Source organism: Palaemon carinicauda, chromosome 11 (genome assembly GCF_036898095.1).
Source record: "Palaemon carinicauda isolate YSFRI2023 chromosome 11, ASM3689809v2, whole genome shotgun sequence".
NCBI classification, from domain to species: domain Eukaryota; kingdom Metazoa; phylum Arthropoda; class Malacostraca; order Decapoda; family Palaemonidae; genus Palaemon; species Palaemon carinicauda.
The window spans coordinates 3,505,978-3,532,541 of NC_090735.1; the positions used below are offsets into that span (position 1 = coordinate 3,505,978).

The 26,564-nt window shown below is 44.0% G+C and overlaps 3 protein-coding genes across 4 annotated transcripts in view; all 3 read left to right on the plus strand.

Annotated features, from left to right (window-relative positions):
* LOC137649942 (platelet glycoprotein Ib alpha chain-like) overlaps nucleotides 1-3,741 on the plus strand; it is a 6,835-nt gene extending 3,094 nt beyond the window's left edge. Inside the window, exons 2-3 of one of the 2 annotated variants that reach the window (XM_068382903.1) lie at nucleotides 1,431-1,582; nucleotides 1,944-3,741. In XM_068382903.1, coding sequence (XP_068239004.1) covers nucleotides 1,949-3,487 — 1,539 coding nt within the window. In that variant the 5' untranslated portion in view covers nucleotides 1,431-1,582; nucleotides 1,944-1,948 and the 3' untranslated portion in view covers nucleotides 3,488-3,741. The remainder of the gene's footprint in view (nucleotides 1-1,430; nucleotides 1,583-1,943) is intronic. The other variant, XM_068382902.1, reaches the window with a different exon arrangement.
* A 6,381-nt stretch (nucleotides 3,742-10,122) lies between these two features.
* LOC137649944 (zinc finger protein 62 homolog) overlaps nucleotides 10,123-26,564 on the plus strand; it is a 30,447-nt gene continuing 14,005 nt past the window's right edge. The window contains exon 1 of the mRNA XM_068382904.1: nucleotides 10,123-10,184. The gene's annotated coding sequence lies outside the window, so the exon portion shown is untranslated. The remainder of the gene's footprint in view (nucleotides 10,185-26,564) is intronic.
* LOC137649883 (uncharacterized) lies at nucleotides 19,096-20,501 on the plus strand. Its single transcript, XM_068382824.1, has 2 exons — nucleotides 19,096-19,101; nucleotides 19,998-20,501. Exons 1-2 carry the CDS (start codon nucleotides 19,096-19,098, stop codon nucleotides 20,499-20,501), a joined length of 510 nt encoding a protein of 169 aa, XP_068238925.1.

Below are 26,564 nucleotides of genomic sequence, written 5' to 3' on the forward strand. Positions count from 1 at the left end.
TATATATATATATATATATATATATATGTGTGTGTGTGTGTGTGTGCGTATATATATTGTATACACACACACACACACACACACACACATATATATATATATATATATATATATATATATATATATATATATATATATATATATATACATACATACTCAAGCCAAGTAAATATCTGCCTGGCATTTCTCTCTAAAATTTCATAAGTGCTACACAGCACCATCTTACACTGTAATTCAAGCTGTCTGCATTCGGTAAACATACTTTTACAAATGAAATTCAATACAGCAGTTCAAGAACTAATCCCCTTTTGGTAAAAGGCGTCACCTGAGTAAACTTGACCCTTTGTAACACACGCACTGTTCTTCTTTATTGTCCCTTATCAGCCGATATTTTTCTTTCTTGATCTTAGTATTAACTTGATAAATCCTGAGCTGTATAATAATGGTGACTATTGCCTTTTTCTTCTTCTTCTTTTCCATCCTTATCCCTACATTAAGGGGTTGGTTGCCTGATGCACTCTCTCCCCAATGCCTTCTATCTGAGGCATCTTCTTCCACCAAACCTCTCCTCTCTATATAATTCTTCAGCTTATCTCTCCATTTAATTCTCTGCCTCACTCTAGATCTTCTCTCCCTGACTGGGTCCTTCCAAGCCTTCTTCACTCTTTCCACATCATCCATTCTCAACACGTGCCCGCACCATCTCAGTCCTGACACTCTTATCATCTATGTAATCTTTACTAAGCCTGCCATTCTTATTTCATCGTTCCTCTTTACTCATGGACAAAAGACTTTTCTTCTCTCCCTAACTGGTTCCTTCCAAGTCCTCTTCACTCTTTCCCCATCACCCATTCTCATAATGTGGCCGCACCACCTCTGTAGTCTTTACTACGCCTACCATTCTTCTTATTTCATTGTTTCTCTTTACTCATGGACAAAAGACTTTTCTTCTCTCCCTAACTGGTTCCTTCCAAGTCCTCCTCACTCTTTCCCCATCACCCATTCTCATAATGTGGCCGCACCACCTCTGTAGTCTTTACTACGCCTACCATTCTTCTTATTTCATCGTTCCTCTTTACTCATGGACAAAAGACTTTTCTTCTCTCCCTAACTGGTTCCTTCCAAGCCTTCCTCACTCTTTCCCCATCACCCATTCTCATAATGTGGCCGCACCACCTCTGTAGTCTTTACTACGCCTACCATTCTTCTTATTTCATTGTTTCTCTTTACTCATGGACAAAAGACTTTTCTTCTCTCCCTAACTGGTTCCTTCCAAGCCTTCCTCACTCTTTCCCCATCACCCATTCTCATAATGTGGCCGCACCACCTCTGTAATCTTTACTACGCCAGCCATTCTTCTTATTTTATCGTTCCTCTTTACTCATGGACAAAAGACTTTCCAGTCTAATTAACGCAAATTGTCTTTATAGGAACAAATCATCTATGGGCAAGACAGATCATGACATTAAGTAAGATCGACCATTAGACGAAGATGTCACAAAAGAGAAATAGAATTGTCATCGACTGTAAATAGAAAAAGATGATACGACAGACATCTCACGTTGGTCCTGGTGATATTTGGGTGAGTGATATCTATGGAGAAGAGGAAAATCAGAATCAAAAATGTATATTGATTGTGATCTGAAAGAGGTACCACATCTACAATTCCAAATAAACCTAATTGAAATAAAAAGACCTTGCTATCTTAGTTTCTTAAATTTTGTTAAGATTAAAGTGTATAAAAGACTATTCTGTTTTAAGTAATGAATTCATAATACGTAAATGAAGACCTGACAATCATCATCATACATCGCTTATTTGACATTTTTCCCTAATGGCAACGGAAAGTATTGAGACTAAATGTCTGTTTTACCAGTTAGTTTCAAACAAATACACAGTAATTCTCTCTTCTTAGCATTTATTGAGTATTTTGGCTATTTCAGGTAGAATGAGACTAGAGATTGCAAATCTCCCTGAGAATCAAAATGACATTCCAGAATTATCAGCATCAGTGGTTCACCAACAAGTAGTTTCTGGACCACCTGGTCACAACAGCTTTCCAGATTCAGAATCATCAACATCAGTGGTTCTCCAACATGTAGTTACTGGACCACCTGCTCACGGCAGCTTTTTAGCTCAAGAATCTTCAACATCGGTGATTCCAGAACAATCAGTTACTGGACCACCTGCTCACGGCAGCTTTTTAGCTCAAGAATCTTCAACATCGGTGATTCCAGAACAAGCAGTTAATGGACCACCTACTCACGGCAGCTCTCCAGCTCAAGAATCTTCAACATCGGTGATTCCAGAACAAGCAGTTACTGGACCACCTACTCACGGCAGCTCTCCGGCTCAAGAATCTTCAACATCGGTGATTCCAGAACAAGCAGTTACTGGACCACCTACTAATGGCAGCTCTCCGGCTCAAGAATCTTCAACATCGGTGATTCCAGAACAATCAGTTACTGGACCACCTACTCACGGCAGCTCTCCAGCTCAAGAATCTTCAACATCGGTGATTCCAGAACAAGAAGTTACTGGACCACCTACTAATGGCAGCTCTCCGGCTCAAGAATCTTCAACATCGGTGATTCCAGAACAATCAGTTACTGGACCACCTACTCACGGCAGCTCTCCAGCCCAAGAATCTTCAACATCGGTGATTCCAGAACAAGCAGTTACTGTACCACCTGGTCGCGGCAGCTTTCCAGCAAACTTCAGCCTTTATATATCCATTATATATCTATTACAGAATATCGCTGAGCTGAAAATTAGTCATCCCAATGTTGAAAAGTTTTGGGAGGAGTTTTCTCGATCGAATTCCTCTGCTGTTCCTGTATTCCAAGAGGATTCCAAATCTACATCTAAGATTAGGCCTGCATATGCAACGTACTCCTTAACCCATCCTATATCCCAAGAGGATTCTGAGTCTTCATCTCAGACCAGGCCTAAGTACTCCTTGAAGTTTAATAAAAACACACCATCTACCAAGATAAATTCATTGATCTTTCGCGAATCATTCAGCGTAACCAAAGATAGTCAATTTTCCCCAAATCCCTCCCAGGGTAACAAAATCACTGACATTCCTTCAAAAGAGGGCTTTGAAATGGCCAAGGATTCCCTGCACATGAATGAAACTCACATGAATGAAACTGGGATTTATAACATCAAATTCCAACCCGAAGGAACAAGTGAAGATGGAGGCACCACGAACAGTCAGAGAGATGCGGCCTTAACCGAAACAACATATCGAGATGGTCGAACAATGTTCTTTATACCAGAAATGGAATGTAGATATGAATGTCATGAACGTAGCATTAATAGCAGTGATCTAGATTGTTTTGTTGATATAGAATGTTGCAGTGATCGCTACTGTGGGGAAGATTACCTAAAGTGTTTGGAAGGGAATTTACCCAAGACCAATAGAAATCAAAGTGATAACCCAAATTGCCATAACGCTACAACTTTAAAATTGACAAAGGCATAGTACAAATATGTGTTATATATGTTCGTTTCTTTTAGCTTAGCCCAGGCAGGAGAAACCTGTGGCCCACGACGTGTTGTGTTGCGTTTTCCAGAGACCTTCCAGGTTAGGCCTACTGAATTATTTTTGATTATACAGTATTTATTTATTCATTCATACCTGTAATCATTATTATTGCCATTAGGAAGCAATGAAATAGATGTCAGTTTTATGTAAGCTTTAATAATATGACAAATAAAACAAGAAAGAATATAAAACATCAGTATTTATTGGGCAAGTATATTATCATCCGGTAGTCACTTTGATAAAGCAAAATGGGGCCATTGTCTCAAACATCTTTTTATGTCTATCAACCAAAAGAATTGTCTCGTTTCAAAAACTAAATGGCTGCTAAAATTTCCAAAACAAAATGGCTGCGAAGATTTCCAAAACTAAATGGTTGCGAAAATTTCCAAATCAAAATGGCAGATAGAATCTCCAATACAAAATGGCTGCTAAATTTTCCAAATCAAAATGGCTGCCAAAATTGGCATAACAAAATGGCTGCCAAAATTTCCAAAACAAAGGCTACTTTTTAACTCTGAATTTATATCAAAGAGGAAAAATTCGTAAGGATCACAGTTTTATTTAGTTACAGATTTGCTACAAAGAAAAAAAAACTGAAGAATAAAAAGTACAAACATAAAATTTCATGTAAAATGTAAAATTAAAGCGAATCGTACTTGTCCGGGTGTAAAGTATCAAGGAATCTCTCTCTCTCTCTCTCTCTCTCTCTCTCTCTCTCTCCTCTCTCTCTCTCTCTCTCGTGTATTAAATATCAGAGAATCTCTCTCTCTCTCTCTCTCTCTCTCTCTCTCTCTCTCTCTCTCTCTCTCTCTCTCTCTCGTGTATTAAATATCAGAGAATCTCTCTCTCTCTCTCTCTCTCTCTCTCTCTCTCTCTCTCTCTCTCTCTCTCATGTATTAAGTATCAGAGAATCTCTCTCTCTCTCTCTCTCTCTCTCTCTCTCTCTCTCTCTCTCTCTCTCTCTCTCATGTATTAAGTATCAGAGAATCTCTCTCTCTCTCTCTCTCTCTCTCTCTCTCTCTCTCTCTCTCTCTCTCTCTCTCTCTCGTGTATTAAATATCAGAGAATCTCTCTCTCTCTCTCTCTCTCTCTCTCTCTCTCTCTCTCTCTCTCTCTCTCTCTCTCTCTCTTGTATTATCAGAGATTCTCTCTTTCTCTCTGTCTCTCTCTCTCTCTCTCTCTGTCTCTGTCTCTGTCTCTCTCTCTCTCTCTCTCTCTCTCTCTCTCTCTCTCTCTCTCTCTCTCTCTCTCTCTCTCTCGTGTATTAAATATCAGAGAATCTCTCTCTCTCTCTCTCTCTCTCTCTCTCTCTCTCTCTCTCTCTCTCTTGTATTATCAGAGATTCTCTCTTTCTCTCTGTCTCTCTCTCTCTCTCTGTCTCTGTCTGTCTGTCTCTCTCTCTCTCTCTCTCTCTCTCTCTCTCTCTCTCTCTCTCTCTCTCTCTCTCTCTCTCTCTCTCTCTCTTGTATTATCAGATTCTCTCTCTCTCTCTCTCTCTCTCTCTCTCTCTCTCTCTCTCTCTCTCTCTCTCTCTCTCTCTCTTAGCATATGCTAAGGATTATAAGTTAGTCAAGAGCAAAATTTAAAATACCAAATTAAAGAAATGAATCCGTTATATGCCAAAAAAGATAGAAACTAAAATGAATTTTAATGTTGTTACTGTCCTTTAAAATGTTAATCTTAATTGTTCACTACCTTTCTTTTAGTTTATTTATTTCCTTATTTCCTTTCATCACTGGGCTATTTTCCCTGTTGGAGCCCTCGGGCTTATAGCATTCTGCTTTTCCAACTAAGGCTGTAGCCTGGCCAGTAATTATAATAACAATAATAATAATAAAAATAATGATAATAATAATACTTTATCTATTTCCTTATTTCCTTTCCTCACTGGCCCATTTTACCTCTTGTGGCCTTTGGGCTTATAGCATCCTGCTTGTCCAACTAGGATTGTAGCTAAACAAATAATAATAATAATAATAGTTTACATATTTCCTTATTTCCTTTCATGTGGAAAGGAAATAAGGAAAATACATAAACTATTATTATTATTATTATTATTATTATTATTATTATTATTATTATTATTATTATTATTATTATTGTAGCCCTCTGGCTCATAGCATCCTGCTTTTCCAACTAGGGTTGTAGCATAGCTAATAATAGTAATAAAAGACACCCCAGAGTCTTTCATCACAGGCTGGTTTTAGAACTATGCGAAGTGGCAGCAGCATCTATAAACTCAAAGCGAACTTTCACTTTGCAATCGACCCACGCCTCCATCCTAACCCAGAATGAGAAGAGTGACGAAATCTCAGTGAGAGATCTAACATGAGTGAAGAATAAATTCGTTTGTTTCCTCATTTATGAGTCCTGTTGCGTTTATGGTCAAGGCTTTGTTTGCCTTTACTGAACCTTCATATATGAGGGTTTAGGCCTACTCATATTTTTTAAGTCGAAGAATTATATAAAAGACAATCTTCAATATTCGATGTTTACAAATATGATTTCAGAGTTTGAAGTGTCTCTGCCTGGCAATCGCCGGACTGGTGTTCGAGTCCTGCTCAAACACGTTAGTTCCTTTAGTGTCTGCAACCTCTCCATCCTTGTGAGCTAAGTAGTTAGTGGGGTTTCGGGGAGCCTATAGGTCAACAGCAATTGCCTGGTCCTAGCTTAGGTGGAGAGGGGGCTATGGTGCTGATCATATGTATATATATATATATATATACAGTATATATATATATATATATATATATATATATATATATATATATATATATATATATATATATATATATATATGTATATACACACACACACATATATATATATATGTATATATACACACGTATATATATATGTATATATATATATATATATATATATATATATATATATATATATATATATATATATATATAGAAATATATACATATGGTCAGTTTCTTGGGCATTGTCCTGCTAGCTAGAAAATGTCACTGTCCCTTGCCTCTGCCATTCATGAGCGGCCTTCAATTCTGTATTTGTCATGAAGCCAAAACTATTTTCCTGACAACAGGTAAAAACAACCCAATGAGGAAAGGAAATAAGGGATTAGCAAATGAACTATATAAAAGTAAATAATAAGAAACTTGAAATATTTTAAGAACAATAACAACGTTAAAATAGATCAGTCATTTATATATCATAAATCAAGATAGAAATTTTACACCGATTTAATTGCCTAATTAGGAAGATCATTCCACAATTTGGTCACAGTTGGAACAAAACTAGAATACTATTATTAATATTATTATTATTATTGTTATTATTATTATTATTATTTGCTAAGCCACAACCCTATTTGGAAAAACATAATGCTACAAGCCCAGGGGCCCCAACAGAGAAAATAGCCCAGTGAGGAAAGGAAACAAGGATAAATAAAATATTTTAAGAACAGTAACATTAAAATAAATATTTCCTATATAAACTATAAAAAATTTAACAAAACAAGAGGAAGAGAAATTAGATAGAATAGTGTGTCTGAGTGTACCCTCAAACAAGAGAACTCTAACCCAAGACAGTGAAAGACCTTGGTACAGAAGCTATGTCACTACCCAAGACTAGAGAACAATGGTTTGATTTTGGAGTGTCCATCTCCTAGAAAAACTGCTTACCATAGCTAAAGTCTTTCTTCTACCCTTACCAAGAGGAAAGTAGCCACTGAACAATTACAGTGCAGTAGTTAACCCCTTGGGTGAAGAAGAATTGTTTGGTAAACTCAGTGTTGTCAAGTGAATGAGAATAGAGGAAAATCTGTAAAGAACAGGCCAGACTATTCGGTGTATGTGTAGGCAAAGGGAAAGAACCGTAACCAGAGAGAAGGATCCACTGTAGTGCTGTCTGACCAATCAAAGGACCCCATACTCTCTAGCGGTAGTATCTCAATGGACGGCTGTAGTATTCTGCCTTATGACAAAGAAGACGTTTATGTTAGAATTAACTGAATACAGGATGGTAGTCTGGGAAGATCTGAATGCAAAGGATGGTCAGAATTGTAAATCATCTTCTGCAACATGCACAGAGAACTACTGAACGATGGTGCCAGAGATTAATATCCAGATCAGGAATAGGAAATTTGATTGACCATAAGTTTTCTACCCAACAAAGTAAGACGAACCAGAAGCTGAATACCTGATGGGCAAACAATATTCAGAAGTGGGTATTCAGGAACTGGCCATATCCATATGATTAACCAGATAATGGAAAGGCAACAGAATGTGACAAACCACTATGTATGGCATTTATAGACTATGAGAAAGCTTTTGGTTCTGTCAAAACTTCAGCAGTAATGAAAGCCCTTAAAAAAGCAAGGAATAGAGAAATCTTATGTTAGAACAATTAAAGATATTTATACGGGCAGCACAACAGTCCTAAAACTAGATAATGATATTGAGAAAATTCTATTTGAGAAATGAGTTAGACAGGGAGACCCTATATGTTCTAAATTATTCACATCGTGGCTTTAAGTTTTTAAGAATTTAGATGGGAAAATGTAGGAATCAACATTAATGGAGAATGTCTTAACAACTTAAGATTTGCAGATGACACTTTTATATCTAGTTTAATCAGGGAAGGAATTCCAAAAGATAATAAAATATTTGAACAGAGAAAGCGGATATAAAGGACTGAAAATGAATATGAGTAAGACAAAGATAATGTTCAATGAAAAGGCAGAGACAACACATAAAAGTTATGAACGAACCTTTAACGATTTTTTAAAGAATATACATACTTAGGACAGACAGTAAGTATTTCCCCAGGACATGAGACCAAAAATTAAAAGAAAGATAAGCCTGGGATGGAGAGCTATTGGCAAACCGAATAAGATTATGAAAAGTAGACCGCCACTTTCTCTAAAAAGAAAAGTATTTCATCAGGTGGTCCTACCAGTACTAACTTATGCTTCATGAACTTGAAGCCTTACTAAAGCCTTAAGAACATAAGGTAGTTACAATTCAAAGAGCAATGGAAAGAGAAAAATGATGGAAATAACACTAAGAGATATAAAAAGAACAACATGGATTTGAGAGCAAACGAAAATAGAGAAGTAAGAAAAGAAATGAACGTAGGAAGGACATGAAATTACAGATGATATGTGGACTAAAATAATAACAGAATGTGTTCCTAGCGATTGCAAACGAAGCAGGGGAAGAAGAGAAGACGATGGATTGATGAGCTAAGAAAATTTGATGGTTTATATATATATATATATATATATATATATATATATATATATATATATATATATATACAGACACACACACACACATATATATATATATATATATATATATATATATATATATATATATATATATATATATATATGTGTGTGTGTGTGTGTGTGTGTGTGTGTGTGTGTGTGTGTCTGTGTGTGTGTATGAATATATATAATCATGATATATATGACCATTACATATGGATATACTGTATATAAATATGTACATATGTAATCATATTCATGTGTATATATAGCTTATATATAAAATTGTAGGCTACACATCTAGACAATTAGGTTATATATATATATATATATATATATATATATATATATATATATATATATATATATATATATATATATATATATATGATGTAAATATATAAATATATATATATATATATATATATATATATATATATATATATATATATATATATATATATATATATATATATATATGATGTAAATATATAAATATAAGTAGAGTAATTCTTTACTCTAAAGTGGAACCGTTACTGTATGTTATTAAAAAACCATCTATTCGAGAAATTGCTTTTGAATGATAAATCTTATAAAGGATGTTACTAATTTTATGGCATTTAATATGTTTGAATCTTTTCTGAAATACTTAATTTGTGCAGTTTAATATCTTATAATCTTTCCTGAAGTAAAAGATAAAAAAGTAAATTTTCGGAAATAAATGACCCATTATAGAGTCAGTTGTTCCTTATAGGGGAGATCATAGATGTTTGTTTAATTGTTTGTGTGTGTGTGTGTGTAGTGATGTTTGTGTGTATGTGTGTGTTGTGATGTTTGTTTGTTTGTTTGTGTGCCTTATATATAAGGGAGATCATAGATGTTTGTTTAATTGTTTTTGTGTGTGTGTGTGTGTGTGTGTGTGTGTGTGTGTAGTGATGTTTGTGTGTATGTGTGTGTTGTGATGTTTGTTTGTTTGTTTGTGTGCCTTATATATAGGGGAGATCATAGATGTTTGTTTAATTGTTTTTTTTGTTTGTGTGTGTGTGTGTAGTGATGTTTGTGTGTATGTGTGTAGTGATGTTTGTTTGTTTGTGTGTGTATGTGTAAAACTGTGTTGTTTTCGTAATTCACGTCAAAGAAAATGAAATTATATTAACTTCCTCATCTAATTTGTTTCAATCAAGGAAATTCATTATTATTACGAACTTAAGAATATTATTACGAACGAGCTTCAGATAAGTACATTTAAATGATTTATGAATCAAAATTGTAAAAACAATTTATATAAATAAAATACTATTTGTTTATTTGTCCAAAAAGGCATAAGGCGCTGTTGCCAAGGTTGGCAACCCTGTAGTTTGGTGTATGTGCCTCACGCATTTGTAGAAAAAGGTAATTATATCATTTCTCATTAATGACATTCTGACATCGATTCCAACGATTGTTGGCAGATGCCAATGTAATTCTAGTATCCAAATTACATTAGATAATTGCTGTTACTTTTTCTTTAATGGAAATAAGGGCTCTGTTTTCGGCCATTTTACAGTACTATTCTCATCGCGATGTTGCTGTTGCAATCAATAACGTCAATTGCCTCTTGCCGTTAATGGTTCATTATTAATAGTTTTCATATTAAAATGACTTAATTTATTATTCATTTACTTATCCGTATGTATAGTAATCACCTATAAGAAACAGAAATCAAATTTATTCACGAATTTAAATGAAATATTTTCGACCGGTCAAAACGTCCGGAGAATTGTTTAACAACATCCATCATGAAAGAATATTTATTCATCATTATTCATTTCTAGAATCTAATAAACCTAGCTAGTAAAATTGATATATTGTTAAATCAATTACTGTGGAACAATCGATAGTTATTCCACATTTCTGGATGCAAATAAAACTAAAACAAGTCTCAATCTATATTCTTCATTTCTGGGTCCCAAATCTATATGTATTCTTCATTTCTGGGTCCAAATCTATTTTTATTCTTGATTTCTGGGTCCAAATCTATATTTATTCTTCATTTCTGGGTCTAAATCTATATGTATTCTTCATTTTTTGGGTCCAAATCTATATGTATTCTTCATTTCTGGGTCCAAATCTATATTTATTCTTAATTTCTGGGTCCAAATCTATATGTATTCTTCATTTCTGGGTCCAAATCTATATTTATTCTTAATTTCTGGGTCCAAATCTATATTTATTCTTAATTTCTGGGTCCAAATCTATATTTATTCTTCATTTCTGGGTCCAAATAAATTTGGTTTAAGGGGAAATGTGGGCTATTTTAGTCTGATATGGTCCAACAGGCTGTAAAATTATAGTACAGTGTCTCAAAGAGAGTTGCTCTTAGTGTTTTTATAGGCTGGAAGGTATCTTGTAAGATGTTGGGTTGCAGGTCATGAGAAAAGTTAAAACCAAACTTATGCGACCTTATGTTGCAGTAGTCTAAGGGGGACATAGCTAATAGGCTAGGTTAGGTGATGTTCTACGATGTTGAAGGTCCTGTCCGTCGTTATACAAACGCTTCAAAATAATGTTGTGGTGTGCCTAACCTGTTACGTATTAACCATCATTTGATCGAATCTAATTAAGATATTTAACTGATATCTTTATTTGTCAATTTATCAAAATTTTAAAATTCTAGACGCTCCTGAAAAATCCTAGGAGCCTTTGTATATCAGCGGCCAGTTCCTCATGCGTTGATTAAAAATGGCCCTAAACTTTCCCCCCAACCTAACCTACAAGCCGTGTCCTTACCTACATACCTAAACGCCCCCCTGCAACCCCCCTTACACTGCCGTATTCTAAGTTAGACGTAGTTCACGAACCATCACTCCTAATTGCAAAATAAGGAAATTGTACTCTGTCCAGAGGCCTAGAAACTCCACACATGAAATAAAGGTAATTTGATGGCCTACTCTAGCTTTATCAGGTCTAAGGTCATTTACACTTTTAGGCTCTGCTTTGGCTCTGTCCCAGGGACCCCAGTGAGGTGCTGGACAGGAATCTTACGTTAAGTAATTATTGATACAATGGCAAAAATGGGAGCAGTGTAGTATAAAGTAAAGTAAAAGTTAAAGATATGGATCTTTACCTTTGAAGCAGATAGATTCAATACTAAGTCACTTGCTAACACACTTATGACTTACTTAGGCTTACTCCTTTCAAAATATCGGGTATACTGTCTCGAGATTAAAGAATCATAATAGTCATAATGAAATAAATGAAGGAGTAAAAATACGACGAGGTTTAATTAACCTAATCTTGATTTATCATACAAATTTACATCAAAGAAACGAACATCTTAACAAACACAAAATGTAATAAAAAGAAATGCAAATTAATAAAAAATATGGTTGATTAGACTCGTGGTCTTTTACAGTGGTTAATGATTGAAATTTGAGTGATGGCTAGTGAACTACATCAGGAAAGTTATTAACAGGGTGTTTGTGCCCTTAGTGATAGTGCTCTTTATCCTCCCCTGTTGATCTTTTAAGAACTGACGTGGGGAGACTTTCCTGGGGGTAAATTCCCACTCAACAATTAGATAAAAACACGTTTCTCCACAAGAATACATTGATATGACTAAATCTAATATATTCCACTTACTGGGTTGGCTACATATCTCTGTGACATTTCTTGAGGTGCGATCACAAATTTCTGTATGTTGCTTCCGTCAGCTGAAATATCCCATTTGGAGCCTTTGTATATCAGCGGCCATTTCCTCAAGCGAGCATGAAATATTGACTCCAACTAAACTAAACTCCCCCCCCCCCTAACCTAACCTACAAGCTGTGTCCTTACTTACCTAATGGGGGGGGGGGTGCATAATGCCCCCCCCCCTCCAACCCCCCTTAACTCTGCAGTATTCTTAGTCAGCCGTCATCATACATACAGGTGGCTGCTATCATACTTACACCTCTCTCATTTTTTGTGCTGTCAGTCATAGTAAAGGTCGCATACGGCTGGACAACCACCGATTATTGTACAGTAACTCCCAATAGCTGTACCTTTAACGGGGCCCATTGTGACGGCAGTCTATGGTAGTCATATTACATTACGTATCCGTTTAAGATTTACGTAAGAATGTTCCTGATGGCACCCAGTTTTGCGGGAACATATGCCACGACCCCCAAAAAAATATATCGCTGAGGCCACATCTTGTGAGTAACCACAACCTTGTTTGGCCAAATATTGGGGCCATCCTTTCAGTCTGAATGTGCACAAAGAAAGTCTTTGTAAACCACTTTCTTGCAATCTCAAATATTAAAGGGCAGGGGTGGCCAGAGCATTCTCATTCACAGGTTCCTACCATCACCATCGCGGATTTCATTGTTTTGTGAAGGAACGCGATAGGGGAACTGCCTGGTCCGGTTTGGTTCTGCAAAAGGAAGCATTGATTACAGGCTAAATGCCTGTCAGGAATACATGCCCATGTTGGAGCCTATAGCCTCCAATCCTGGAGGATCTTGTACATGAAACGAAATTATTGGCACCCTCATTTAGAAAAAGGGTACATGGAGTATGTATATAAAAACAGCAGGAAGGCCCAGGGTTGTAGGTCATGGGAAGGAAAAAGGAAGAATAAGTTTGAGAAAAGGATAGTTATAAATAAAATATCTTTAAGTGATAGGAATAGTAATAGTATCGAGTAATAGCTAAGTAAAAAAGAGCTTTTAAAGAAAAGGGAAAATCCAAGTAAAAAGGAGAGAGGGGTAGAAAAAATTATTCATTAAAGCTTAAGTTTTAGGAATTAGCTACAGAAAGAATTTTTAGCCATAGCTGGAGAAAAGCTAAAATAAAATATTTGCAATCACTAATTAATGTACTTAAAAGATTTTGAAATAAAAAAAAAAACAATAAAAAAAAAGATAAACAGATTTTACATGTAGTGGCTATGAGCCAAGAATGGGAGGGGTCAGGGTATTAGGTTTGGTTGGGGAGACCCCTTGAGGGTGAGTATGTAACATTTATGTCAGAATCTAAAAATAGAAATAAGGGAGGTCAATTCATTTATGATAACCATGGGAAACCAGGAGATCTTTGACCATTAAGAAAGTAGAAATTTGCGGGCATAGGTAGGAAGGTACAGTAACCTTATATCTCTTTTTTCCCTTTTGAAATATACAGTCTTGGAAAATCAAAAAATAGTTTACTTAACTATCAGTAGTTTCCAAAGGATAAATTATATTCCACATCTGTTCCTGTACAAAAACAAACATTCGTCCTTTACATAGGAGAGGTAACAGCGAAGCTGGATTACACCACCATACAAATTTTATAATGAGTTGTAAACAACAGACCGGTAGCTACCAGTTGGTAGCAGGTAAGCATCACTCCCCTACTTGCTCACTGACAAACCACATTGATTTCAGTCGTTGCCGTGAACGGACATTCTCACCAACTGGTGAACTGGCTGCTTTAATTTGTTTTCGTTTTGTTTTTTCAGTATTTGGGAATGACTGTCTTTGAGGGGATGCGGACTTGTCAAGGAGTGTCAGGTAGGAAATGCCAGACCTTTACATCAGAAAAAGTAAATATATCCTCACTTTTTATATCTGGCTTACAGAGGTCACTCCTGCTACTAGGCTTTGCCCTGTGATGAGTGCCGGGAATGGCCATCCCCCCAGTGTGAGATGTACATTAGAAGGAAGAAGTCGAAAAGTGATTCATCACCTTCGGGGTCTTCCTCTTGGTCAACTCTCCAATTCCCTTGTTATACTCCCTTCCGACCCTTCTCCGTTGGTCTCCTCCAGAGGACCCTCGGGTAATAGTGATGGCCCTTTAATATTAGGCAAACCTCGAAGCAGGTTAACACTCCCATTTCCCCCAGCAAAACGTGAGGGCCGGCCTCTGGGGAAAGCACAGTTTTCTGGTAGATGATGCCTTAAGACTGCTGTGTCCTTCCTTTGGTCCGCAAGGATCCCCCTCTAAGGATAGGCTTGTGGAGGTGTTGTCTCGCAGAGTTTTGCAGGAGAGAATTTCGGCTCCTGTGGTTTCCGCCTTGGCACTGGGTTTCACGGTGGATTGGTTGGCCTCCCAATCCTTCGTCTTTCAGGCTACCGTCACCTTGAACATTGAGAGCACAGCCATGGCGACCCTCCAGGCAGCCTCCTGGGTGGACCACTGACAGGGACTGTTGGTTTCCTAACTGAAACAGGATCTTGCTGGCAAAAAACATTCTAGTGGACAAATTGAGCAGAGGGAGGGAATTAGTTGGATCTGTGTGGTATTTGCAGCCTCTGATACCTAACAAGATCATGATTGTGGGGTTTGCCGATACTAGACCTGTTTGCAGCCTCACTCAACCGGAATCTTCCTGTCAACTGCTCCCCGGTACGAGACTCAAAGGCATGTTTTAATGACACCTTTCAATATCTGTAGGGAGGCCTCGATTTTTACACTTTTCCGCTGTTCTGCCTAATAAGGAGTGTACAGTATTCCACTGAGTCTGAGTCACTCCCAACCTCAACATTACGCTCATTGCTCCAAAATCGCCACAAGTAGAATGGTACCCGGACCTTCTACAGTACTTCTGCTGGTAGAGTTTCCGAGAGAATTGTCTCCCCTTCCTTACCTGCTATATCAACCACTTGCCCAGATATGCCTACAGCTTGGTGGAATCCCTACAGCTTCATGTTTGGAGGTTATCTAGCATCTCCTCTCAGAGAGAGGCTTTAGATAAAGGGTTGCGAGAAAGATGTCTGGATACCTCTGGAGATCATCTACCTTAGTGTACCAAGCCAAGTGGGACATCTTCTGTGGTTGCTGTCATAGAAGGGGTGTTTCCTCCTGGAGCCTCTATACCCTTGATAGCCGAATATTTGCTTTATCTCTGGGAGGAAGAACTCTGCTTAGTGTCAGTGGTGAAAGGCTGTCACTGAGCCAGGTCTTTGGATTGAAAGGAGTTGATATTTCCTCCTCGACAGGACTTTCTATGCTCATACTGAGCTTTGAACAGTCCTGCCCTCTGTTGGAGGTGAGAACAATTTCCTGGACGTGACCAAGGTTTTCCGCTCCTTAAAAGGTTAGCTAAGCGAGTCAGCGAGCTACATGGTCACTTCTCTGACATCTCACATTCAAGGAGATGAGGGCAGATCACGTTCTCCCTCATCCCTGAGTTTGTTGCTAAGACCCAGAATCTATCAGTGTCTGATTCCAGGTTCACTTCTTTTCAGATCTCGAGCCTTAAAAAGGGAACGGATGATACTGATCAGTCAGGCCCCATTGATTGATTGATTGATTTAAAGTTTTCAGGCATCCTGACAACTTTAAATCAATCAATCAATCAATCAATGGGGCCTCACCATGAACTGGAAAGACTAAGGTTGAGTTCCCCTGGTCTAGGATGCTGGAGGGGGCTAGAATGAAAGTCATATCCCAAATTGCTTGAAAAAGTAACTCCCTGATGGCCAGCAACTCATCCCATTTACTTCCTCGGTGAATTTGATCTTCAAACGATGAGACGCTGTCGTTTCAAAATTCCAAAGGCAGGTACCGAAGAGAGAAGAGTTCAAGTTACGCAGTTCGTCAATAGAAGGTCCTCCCGTGTTCAGCTCTGAAAACGTTGACACTGTTGCGGAGTGCTTCAGGAAACTGAGTCAAGACTCTCTTTTCCACAGGGTGGTGACATCTCAGAATAACCTGCCAGTGGGCCAGGTCCTGAAGACAGGAGTTTGGAAACGTTGGACAACCTTCATAGCCCACTATCTACGGTACGTTTCCCCTAGGACCTATGGTAGCTACTCAGTAAGAGGTTTGGCATTCGTAGCTCCCTCACAGGACAAGAATTATTTCTTGTAAGTTAATGGTTATAATGTCAGTCTAGGTGAGAGTAAAACATTTTGCCCTTTTTTCCTCTTCTCCTTCCACTTCCTTGAGATGCAGTGGCTGGACCATTTTGTTGCTGGAATAGACTTTGATGCAGGTAAGACCATATGCATGGGATTCAGGCTAGGCCTTCCCCAGACCAAAATTGAACAAATTTTGACATACAAACAATTTGACTTACAAATAGCTTTTTGGAACCAATTAAGTTTCTTAAGTTGATGACCTCTATACTGTATTACAATCCTTTATAGCAGAGTATAATTTCAGCAAAGCTTAACTGGCCATTAGGCTTTAGAGGTAAACACTGCTGGCTGTTGGGTGGCAGCAGAATCCCCACCCACCCAACAGGTAGAGCTTATCTTCACTTTGTCATTGGCTGTCGTAGAGTACAGACATACTTTCCGGTGCTTAGCTAAAATCATTAATCCATTCTGCTTTTTCTTCTAGATTTACTACCTGCTGTGCGTGCTGTTTGATTTCGGTTCCGTGGTCAGACATGCGGCTGTGTCCCGGCAAACCCAGGAAGGGCTGTGGGCAGTATATGATCAGGCCAGAATTCAACTCGTCTGAACTTTGTAGCTGGTGTAGGAGATATTCCTGTTCATAGGAATCCCCTCGTCCTAAGTGTAGGGCACCTCCGCTGCAGTGGGCCAAGTTTGTGAAGAAGTCGAAGAGGGATTCCTCAGAATTGGTTTTGGGTATTCCCAAACGGATGCTCAAGAGCCTCTCAGGCTCCTTTCTCTCTTCTTCGGGTTCGAAGACCACTGCGCCTTTTTCCTCTTCTCGCCCTGAGCGGGCTGCCATCAGAAAAGGGAAGAGGAAGGAGTCGTCCACCGCCTTTCCATCAGTGAGTTCTTTAAGTGTGACACAAGTATATATTAGCTTCCTCTAGTATCAATAGAAGTCTCTCCTGTTCCTCTATGCTGAGGCTTGTCTATCTATGGATAGACACTGACATGATGCCAAATTTTTGCACGTTTTCCGTAGGAGGAACTCTGCTCCATTTCAGCAATAAAAGGCCATCGCTCGGCCTTGAGCAAAGTCTTTAGAATAAAGGGAGTAAATATTTCTTCTTTGGAGGAAATTTCTATGCTTATTCATAGTTGTTCCGTAACCGGAATACAAACCACGCTATTTACATAGGGGTTTACTTTCGGCGTAGCTGAAATGACGAGCCATTAGATTTTAACGAGGGTTAAACTACCCCCGGCGCTAATTAGCACGGGGGTAGGGGAGGGGTAGCTAGCTACCCCTCCCCCCCCACACTGGTGAGCTGCCTCACTTCACTTTTGGCTTGGATGATGAACAGATGTGTCTGTCTCGTCCTCGCATTGTTGACAGCCTTAATCTGTTTTTTTTTTTTTCTTACAGTTGTGTGTTTGAAGTTGGCCTCTACCTTTTCTTCCCATTATGCGGAAGTGCCATGGACTCCCCGACCGCCCCTGTGGAACATTCATGTCGGCGGTCGATACAGATCCTCACACCCTTTGCCCGCAGTGTCGAGGTCAACGGTGTGAAAGTGATAATGTTTGTATGGAATGTAGGGAGTGGCCTACCTCCCAGTCGGAGAGGTTTGCCCGGCGGCGTAAGAAGAGTTCTAAGCGAGACCGTTCTCCCTCAGGGGCTGCCTTGAGGAAGAAAGGCTCCAAGGACTCTTCTTCCGTTGCCCAAACCTCCTCCGAAGCTCCCACTCGTTCGGTCTCTCGCGAAAGGCCGCCGAGTGGTAGCGTAGGTCATTCTTTTGTTTCCCAATCTCGGGGTTCGGGAGAGGGTGTTGCCTCCCGTAGTGAGGCAGCTCCCCCTCCTCCTCCGGGGGAGGACATTGTTGATTTTGTTGATGACCAAACTGTGTCTAACAATGATCTTTTCTAGCTTTGGGCTTCCTTGGGGCTTAAGGGCTCGCCCTCCAAGGAAGCCCTGTTTGATCTGATCCAGTTGGGGGCAGCTGTCCAACAGTTGCCGGTAATACCAGAGGTAGACCCTCTGGCTATTGTCGACGTTGTTGTGGCAGAGGCGTCCGACGGGTCGGGTCAAACCCCGGCTGCTGCTGTTGCGGATGTTGTTGAAGGCTCAGGTTCCCCCTCCGAACATCCTTCGGGGGGAAAGCTGGGTCCAACGGTCTCTCCTGCGGGTGTTCCTCCCCCTCGGGGGAGTGCACTGACAGAGACTCCTCTTCGGAGGACCGACGACGGTGATACCCTGCCTCGAGGTCGTCTTCGCCGTAAGGCTCGCCCTCCTCTTCGCCGTCGAGGCCTTCCTTCTCCTTACAAGGGAGTTAAGAGGCGCCTCTTCGGGTCTTCATCTTCGTCGTCCCCTGCAAAGGATTCTTCTCGTCGGGAGCAGACCGTGGCAGTGACATCACTGGACCTCTCCGCAGATCGTTCGCGATCTCCTGCGCCTGCCAGATCCCCCTTGATCATTCAAGCACCGATCCCTTCGGGGCAGAAGGGCTTATCCCACAATGTGGGTAAGTCCCTTCCGCGTCAGGTTACACCTGTGTGCCCTACAGTAGCGCGCCAGCGCTCTCCTGATCGCCAGCGCCCTCCTGCTCACCAGCGCTCCCCTGCTCGCCAGCGCTCTCCTGCGCGCAAGCGCTCTCCTGCTGATGAGTCACCTGATTCTTCTCGGCAGCGCTCTCCTGATTGCCAGCGCTCTCCTGATCGCCAGCGCTCTCCTGCTCGCCAGCGCTCTCCTGCTCGCCAGCGCTCTCCTGCTCGCCAGCGCTCTCCTGCTCGCCAGCGTTCACCTGCTCGCCAGTGCTCTCCTGCGCGCAAGCGCTCTCCTGCTGATGAGTCACCTGACTCTTCTCGCCAGCGCTCTCCTGATCGCCAGCGCTCTCCTGCTCGCCAGCGTTCACCTGCTCGCCAGCGCTCTCCTGCTCGCCAGTGCTCTCCTGCGCGCAAGCGCTCTCCTGCGGATGAGTCAACAGACTCTTCTCGCCAGCGCTCTCCTGATTGCCAGCGCTCTCCTGATCGCCAGCGCTCTCCTGCTTGTCGGCGCTCTCCTGATCTCCAGCGCTCTCCTGCTCGCCAGCGTTCACCTGCTCGCCAGCGTTCACCTGCTCGCCAGCGCTCTCCTGCTCACCAGGGCTCTCCTGCGCGCAAGCGCTCTCCTGCTGATGAGTCACCTGACTCTTCTCGCCAACGCTCTCCTGATCGCCAGCGCTCTCCTGATCGCCAGCGCTCTCCTGCTCGCCAGCGCTTTCCTGCTCGCTAGCGTTCACCTGCTCGCCAGCGCTCTCCTGCTCGCTAGTGCTCTCTTGCGCGCAAGCGCTCTCCTGCTGATGAGTCAACAGACTCTTCTCGCCAGCGCTCTCCTGATCGCCAGCGCTCTCCTGATCGCCAGCGCTCTCCTGCTTGTCAGCGCTCTCCTGATCTCCAGCGCTCTCCTGCTCGCCAGCGTTCACCTGCTCGCCAGCGCTCGCCTGCGCACAAGCGCTCTTCTGTCCCTGCTGCGCGCACTGCGCGTCAACAGTCTCCTGAGCGCCGTCAATCTCCTGATGCGCGCCATGCGCACCAACGTTCGCCCACGCGCCCACGACCTTCGGATCTGGGCGCAGGCAAGGACATTGATCCTTTGCCTCGCCAGCGTTCCCCTGCGCGTCGACCACCACCTGCGCACCACCGTGCGTTTTCTCCTGTGCGCACTTCTAAAGTGCATGTGCGCCCGCGCGCCCACGAGTCGACTCCTGAGCCCGCCCACGAGCGTTCGCCCTTGAGCACATCAGCGCCCCAGTTGGCAACTTCTCTCCGCGCTACTGCGCTCCATCCTATGCGTCAGCGATCTCCTACACGCCAGCATTCTCCTACGCGCCCGCGCGATCCTTCGCCTGTGCGCAAACGCTCACCAACGCGCCCACCCGTCTGATCGCCACAGGTCACCGACTCGCCCACGTGCTGACTCGCCTGTGCGCAGTCGGTCGCCTACTCGCCCCACGCGTCATCGTTCGCCAACGCGCCATCGCTCGCCAGCGCGCCATCACTCGCCAACGCGCCATCGCTCGCCAACGCGCTTACACTCGCCTATGCTCCACCGATCGCCTACACGCCATAGCTCTCCTGATCGCCAGTGATCGCCTGGGCACTCGCGCGCACCCTCACCTGTGCGTCCACGCACACCTTCGCCCACGCGCCCCCTCGCCAGCGCGTTCACGCGCCCACTCACCCGCGTGCCTGCGCCCGCGCCCTCATCTCTGCGCACTTGCGCGCCAACGGTCGCCCGCGCGCGACCCAGCGCCCACGCGCAACCCAGCGGTTTTGCCATTGCGCGACCCCCAACGCGATTCCCGCCGGGTTTTGCAGCGTGCCCAACCTTGCGAGTTGCCGGGGCCGCGTGCTTCCAGATCATCCTCGCGATCGCCATCTCGTAAGCGCCGAGCATGCGTCCAGGAGCAGGAAGATTCATCGGAGAGGTCCAGGCAACATTCTTCTTCCCTTTCTTCGTTTCAGGCAGGCCCAGTAGTATCCACTCCTAAGGATCAGCCGATCCCCTTCCCTCCAGCAGGAATCGCTGACACTGCGTCAGTCAGCCACCAGCCTTGGTTTAATTCCCTGATGAAAGCGGTCGTGCAGGCTATGAAGCCAGCCCTCGCTGATCTGGGACTAAAACCAATGGCTCCCTCGCCCCCGCTGAAGAGAAGGAGAGGAGTGGATTTCGCGGTAACTTCTCCCAGGGTTAAGCTGGCTCCCAAGAGGTCCGTCCGGAAGGCCCCTTCCCCTTTGCAGGCGCTTTATCCTTCTCCTGCGGATGAAGCTTTCCCATCCTCAGGAGAATCCAGCGAGGTGAGGCACTCTCCCACGGCACCAATGGGAGGAACCCCACCTCAAGGAAGAGAAACGTCTCGCGTAGGAGGGACCTTCCAGACCTCTTTGCTAGAGTCCTGTATCCCTCCCAGGAGGGAGCCCAAGGACTCAAAGACGATACCCAAGTCATCTTCGAGGATTCGTCCAGAGCCAACCATTCCCCGGGAGGACGTCCGCGTGTCCCCCCAAGAAGAGCCAATGGGGACAGGAGACTTAGCTGTCAGTCCACAAGGAGGAGAGCAGCGCGAGTCAGAGCATGCCTTCTGGCAGGTCCTTAATCTAATGAGGCAACTCAATAGTTTTAAGGCCCCCGAGATCGCCCCCCCGCGAAGGCAAGGATACGGTCCTGGACCAAGTTTATGGTATTCAGAAGCCCCCAAAGGCCAGTGCAGCCCTGCCATGGTCCCAGGGGGTGAAGAGTGCCAGGGACAAGGTTGAGGGCCAGCTTTTTGAGCTCGCCTGCTCCAGCCGTTCTTCTGCCGGGAACAAGCTCCTCCCACCTCCTCGCGTTCAGCAGAGGAGGTACTTCGAGATCATGGAGAAGTCTTGTTTAGCTCTTCCCCTCCACCACTCTGTGGAAGAGCTCACCAAGGGTCTCTCTCTAGAGAAACTCAATGCCCGGCAGGTGACATTCTCAGCGTCGGAGATCCTAAGCCAAGAGAAAGTCGCCAAGTGTGCCATGCAGGCCACTTCGTAGCTGGATGTCTGGCTGGGGTCTCTGGGCATCCTATTGCGCTCTGAGGACTTGTCCAAGGAGAGCAATAGGAAGGCGCTGGAGACCTTCCTCCTCTCGGGCACGCGCTCCATCGAGTTCTTGGCTCACCAGGTCACTAACCTATGGGCTAACTCGATTCTAAAGCAACGTGATGCGGTGACTGAGAGGTTCCACCCGAAGGTCCCCGCTGTGGATGTCAGCAAGCTCAGACATTCCTCCATCCTTGGAGGAAACCTGTTTGAGCCCAAGGATATAGAACGCACAGCTGAGAGGTGGAGGAAGACGAGTCACGATTCGCTCCTCCAGAAGGCCCTTACATCTCAGCCCTACAAACCTCCAGCTCCTCAACAGCAACAGCAGCCTCGCAAGACACCGAAGCAGGCTCCGGCAGCTAAGACCAAGGTGTCTAAACAGCAGCCCTTTCCGGTCAAAGACAAGAAGAGCGAAAAGTCCTCCAGGGGAGGCAGAAATCCTAGAAGGAGCGGCCAAGGCCGCAAACGCTAGGATTGGCAATCTCCCTGCGTGTCCACCTGTAGGGGGATGCCTCCAAAGTTGCATGCACAGGTGGCAGCAACACGAGGCTGATTCCTGGACGGTCTCTGTGATCGGACAAGGATATCGCGTCCCGTTCATAACATCTCAACCTCCCCTGACAGCGAATCCAGTGTCGTTGAGCTCCTATGCCATGGGATCGGCAAAGGGGCTACCCCTTAGGGCAGATGTCGAGACCATGCTCAAGAAGGATGCTCTCCAGGAGGTCGTAGACGGCTCCCCAGGCTTCTTCAGTCGACTCTTTCTTGTAAAGAAGGCGTCTGGAGACCCGTCATCGACCTCTCAGCTCTGAACAAGTTTGTCAAACAAACTTCGTTCAGCATGGAGACAGCAGACACGGTCAGACTTGCAGTGAGACCGCAAGACTTCATGTGCACACTGGATCTGAAGGATGCGTACTTCCAGATCCCAATCCATCTGTCTTCCAGGAAGTACCTAAGATTCAGCCTAGACAACAAGATCTACCAGTTCAAGGTGCTGTGTTTCGGTCTCTCCACAGCACCTCAGGTGTTCACCAGAGTGTTCACACTGATATCTTCGTGGGCGCACAGGAACGACATCCGTCTCCTCCGTTATCTGGACGACTGGCTGATCCTGGCAGACTCGGAGTCGACCCTTCTTCGACACCGAGACAGGCTTCTGGGAATTTGCCAAGATATAGGGATCATGGTAAATCTCGAGAAGTCCTCTCTGCTCCCAACACAACGACTGGTATATCTAGGCATGATATTAGACACTAATCTCCACAAAGCCTTTCCATCAGACGACAGGATAGCAAGGCTGAGGAGGGTTGCAGAGCCTTTCCTCAGTCGAGAAGACCTTCCAGCCCAATCTTGGTTACATCTCTTAGGTCACCTAGCCTCCTTGGCCCGTCTAGTTCCCAACGGCCGCCTCAGAATGAGATCTCTGCAGTGGCGGCTCAAGTCCCAGTGGAATCAAGGCATCGATTCCCCGGACTCTCTGGTCTCGATAGGACCTGCGGAACGGACGGACCTGCGGTGGTGGCTGACCGATGACAACCTTCGAAAGGGAGTGGATCTTCTCGTCCTTCCCCCGGATTTGATGCTGTTCTCGGACGCATCAAAAGAAGGGTGGGGGGCCCACGTTCTGAACCAGAGGGCCTCAGGCCTATGGTCTGAATCAGAAAAGTACCTCCACATCAACCTGCTAGAGATGAAGGCCATATTTCTGGCCCTTCAACAGTTCCAACAGACCCTGGCGGGCCACTCCGTGGTGGTGATGAGCGACAACACCACAGTAGTGGCTTATATCAACAAGCAGGGAGGTACCTTTTCACCATAGCTATCCCATCTTGCAGTAGAGATACTGAGATACTGGCAAAAGGAATGTGCTCGCCGACAGTCTGAGCAGAGCTTCGCAGATAGTGAGTACCGAGTGGTCTTTGGATCCTCAAGTAGCCAACAAAGTCCTGACTTTGTGGGGTTCCCCGACAGTGGACCTGTTCGCGACAGCCTTGAATTTCAAGCTGCCGCTGTACTGCTCCCCAGTCCCGGACCCCAAGGCACTCTGGCAAGATGCCTTCCAACAACGGTGGGACAACATCGACGTGAACGCCTTCCCACCGTTCTGTCTGATGAGAAGGGTGCTCAACAAGACCAGACTATCGGTCAACCTGTCAGTGACCTTAATAGCTCCGCTATGGCATCATGCAGAGTGGTTCCCGGACCTTCTGCAGCTTCTGACGGAACTCCCGAGAGAGCTTCCCCCACGACACGAGCTACTCAGACAACCACATTGCAACATCTTCCACAAAGCCGTAGCATCGCTTCGGCTTACGCCTGGAGACTATCCAGCGTCTCCTCACTGAGAGAGGCTTTTCGCAACAAGTTGCGGAAAGGATGTCTCGACACCTGCGAAAGTCATCCGCAGGGGTCTACCAGGCGAAGTGGAGAGTCTTCTGTGGTTGGTGTCGTGGGAGGGGTATCTCTCCCCTCGATGCCACTATTCCAGCAATAGCGGAGTTTCTCGTGTATTTGCGGGAGCAAATGCGCCTTTCAGTCTCGGCGGTGAAAGGCTATCGCTCAGCCTTAAGCCTATCCTTCAGGCTGAAAGGAATAGACATTTCCTCCTCGCTGGAACTTTCCTTACTCATACGAAGCTACGAGCTTACCTGCCCTCAGTCGGAAGTGAGACCTCCTCCATGGAACGTGGTTCGGGTCCTCAGGGCTTTGAAGAGACCCCCGTTCGAACCATTACGCCAGGCCTCTGACCAACACCTGACTTGGAAGACGGTAATCCTGCTCGCTCTGGCTTCGGCCAAGTGGGTCAGTGAACTTCATGGTCTCTCATACGACATCGCCCATTCAAGGGGATGGGGGGAGGTAACGTTCAGGTTTGTCCCTGAGTTTGTTGCCAAGACTCAGAACCCTGGAGTGCCGGACCCACGGTTCGACTCCTTCAGGGTTACGAGTCTCCGTTCTGTAACAGATGACCCAGACCATCTGCTACTTTGCCCAGTAAGAAGTCTGAGGCGTTATCTGAAGAGAACAGCTGCAGTCCGTCCCCGCGTGCAAGCTCTGTTTGTGAGCACGGGAAAGACGAAGAGGAGGGTCACCAAGAATACCATCTCAGCCTGGATTCGACGGACCATTCATCATGCCTTGAATCCAGACCCTCCTCCGTCACGTCGCCCTAGGGCACATGATGTCAGGGGCATCGCTACATCCCAGGCCTTCAAGAGAAACTTCTCTGTGACGCAGGTGTTACAAGCTGGGGTCTGGAAGCGTCAAACGACCTTCACAGCCCACTACCTGCAGGACGTGACCCACAGGAGCCTCGATACTTTTTCTATCGGCCCTGTGGTGGCTGCACAACAGCTGGTCTAACCTCAGGCTCCTTTATGGACAGGTAGCAGAAGGTTGAGGTCACTGTTACCCGGTTTTAGTCTGCGTGAATGAAAGAGTATGTCTGGCCCTTACTTCTTTCTTCATCCTCCCCTCTCTTGGGGAATGCAGCATCCTGGGTCTCTGCATAGCTGACCTCAAACCTCTGCAGGTAAACCATGCTTCCTTGTGTTCCTAGTATTAAGAATAATACTGTCGCGTCCCCCATACCCTGACGAGGTGGTATTGGGACATCCTAGCCTAGAATTCCATCTAAAGGACTTCAGGTCAACTTCCTAGGACGAGTCACACTTCATTTCTCCACACACAACTTATGTAGGCCGCACGTTTCTTGCGTAGCAAGAAACTTGCGAGGTGCAGGGACTCTTTTTCTCGAGTGCTGCTCACTCGGATTCTGAGTCCCCGGGTAAGCCAAAGCCAGTAAGGCTGGGGACTTTCCACCCTGCCTAAGGGTAAGTCACCCTATGTAAATAGCGTGGTTTGTATTTCGGCTACGGAACAAATGACAAATTTGGAGATAATTTGTATTTTTCCTAACCATACAAACCTTAGCTATTTACACATATTTGCCCGCCAGCCCTGTCCCCCAAGACAAGTCCTACCTCTAAGTGAAGTGAGGCGGCTCACCAGTGTGTGGGGGGGGAGGGGTAGCTAGCTACCCCTCCCCTACCCCCGTGCTAACTAGCGCGGGGGTAGTTTAACCCTCGTTAAAATCTAATGGCTCGTCATTTCAGCTACGCCGAAAGTAAACCCCTATGTAAATAGCTAAGGTTTGTATGGTTAGGAAAAATACAAATTATTTCCGAATTTGTCATTTTTGAGCAGACCTGCCCTCGAGTTGAGGTGAGTTCACAATCCTGGAACGTTGTGAAAGCGTTACAGTACTTTCTCTGAAGGTGGCACCCTATGAACCGTTGAGGTAAGCCTTGGACATGGACCTAACCCTGAAGACGGTTTTTCTGCTCACTTTAGCCTTGGCTTAATGGGTTAGTGACCT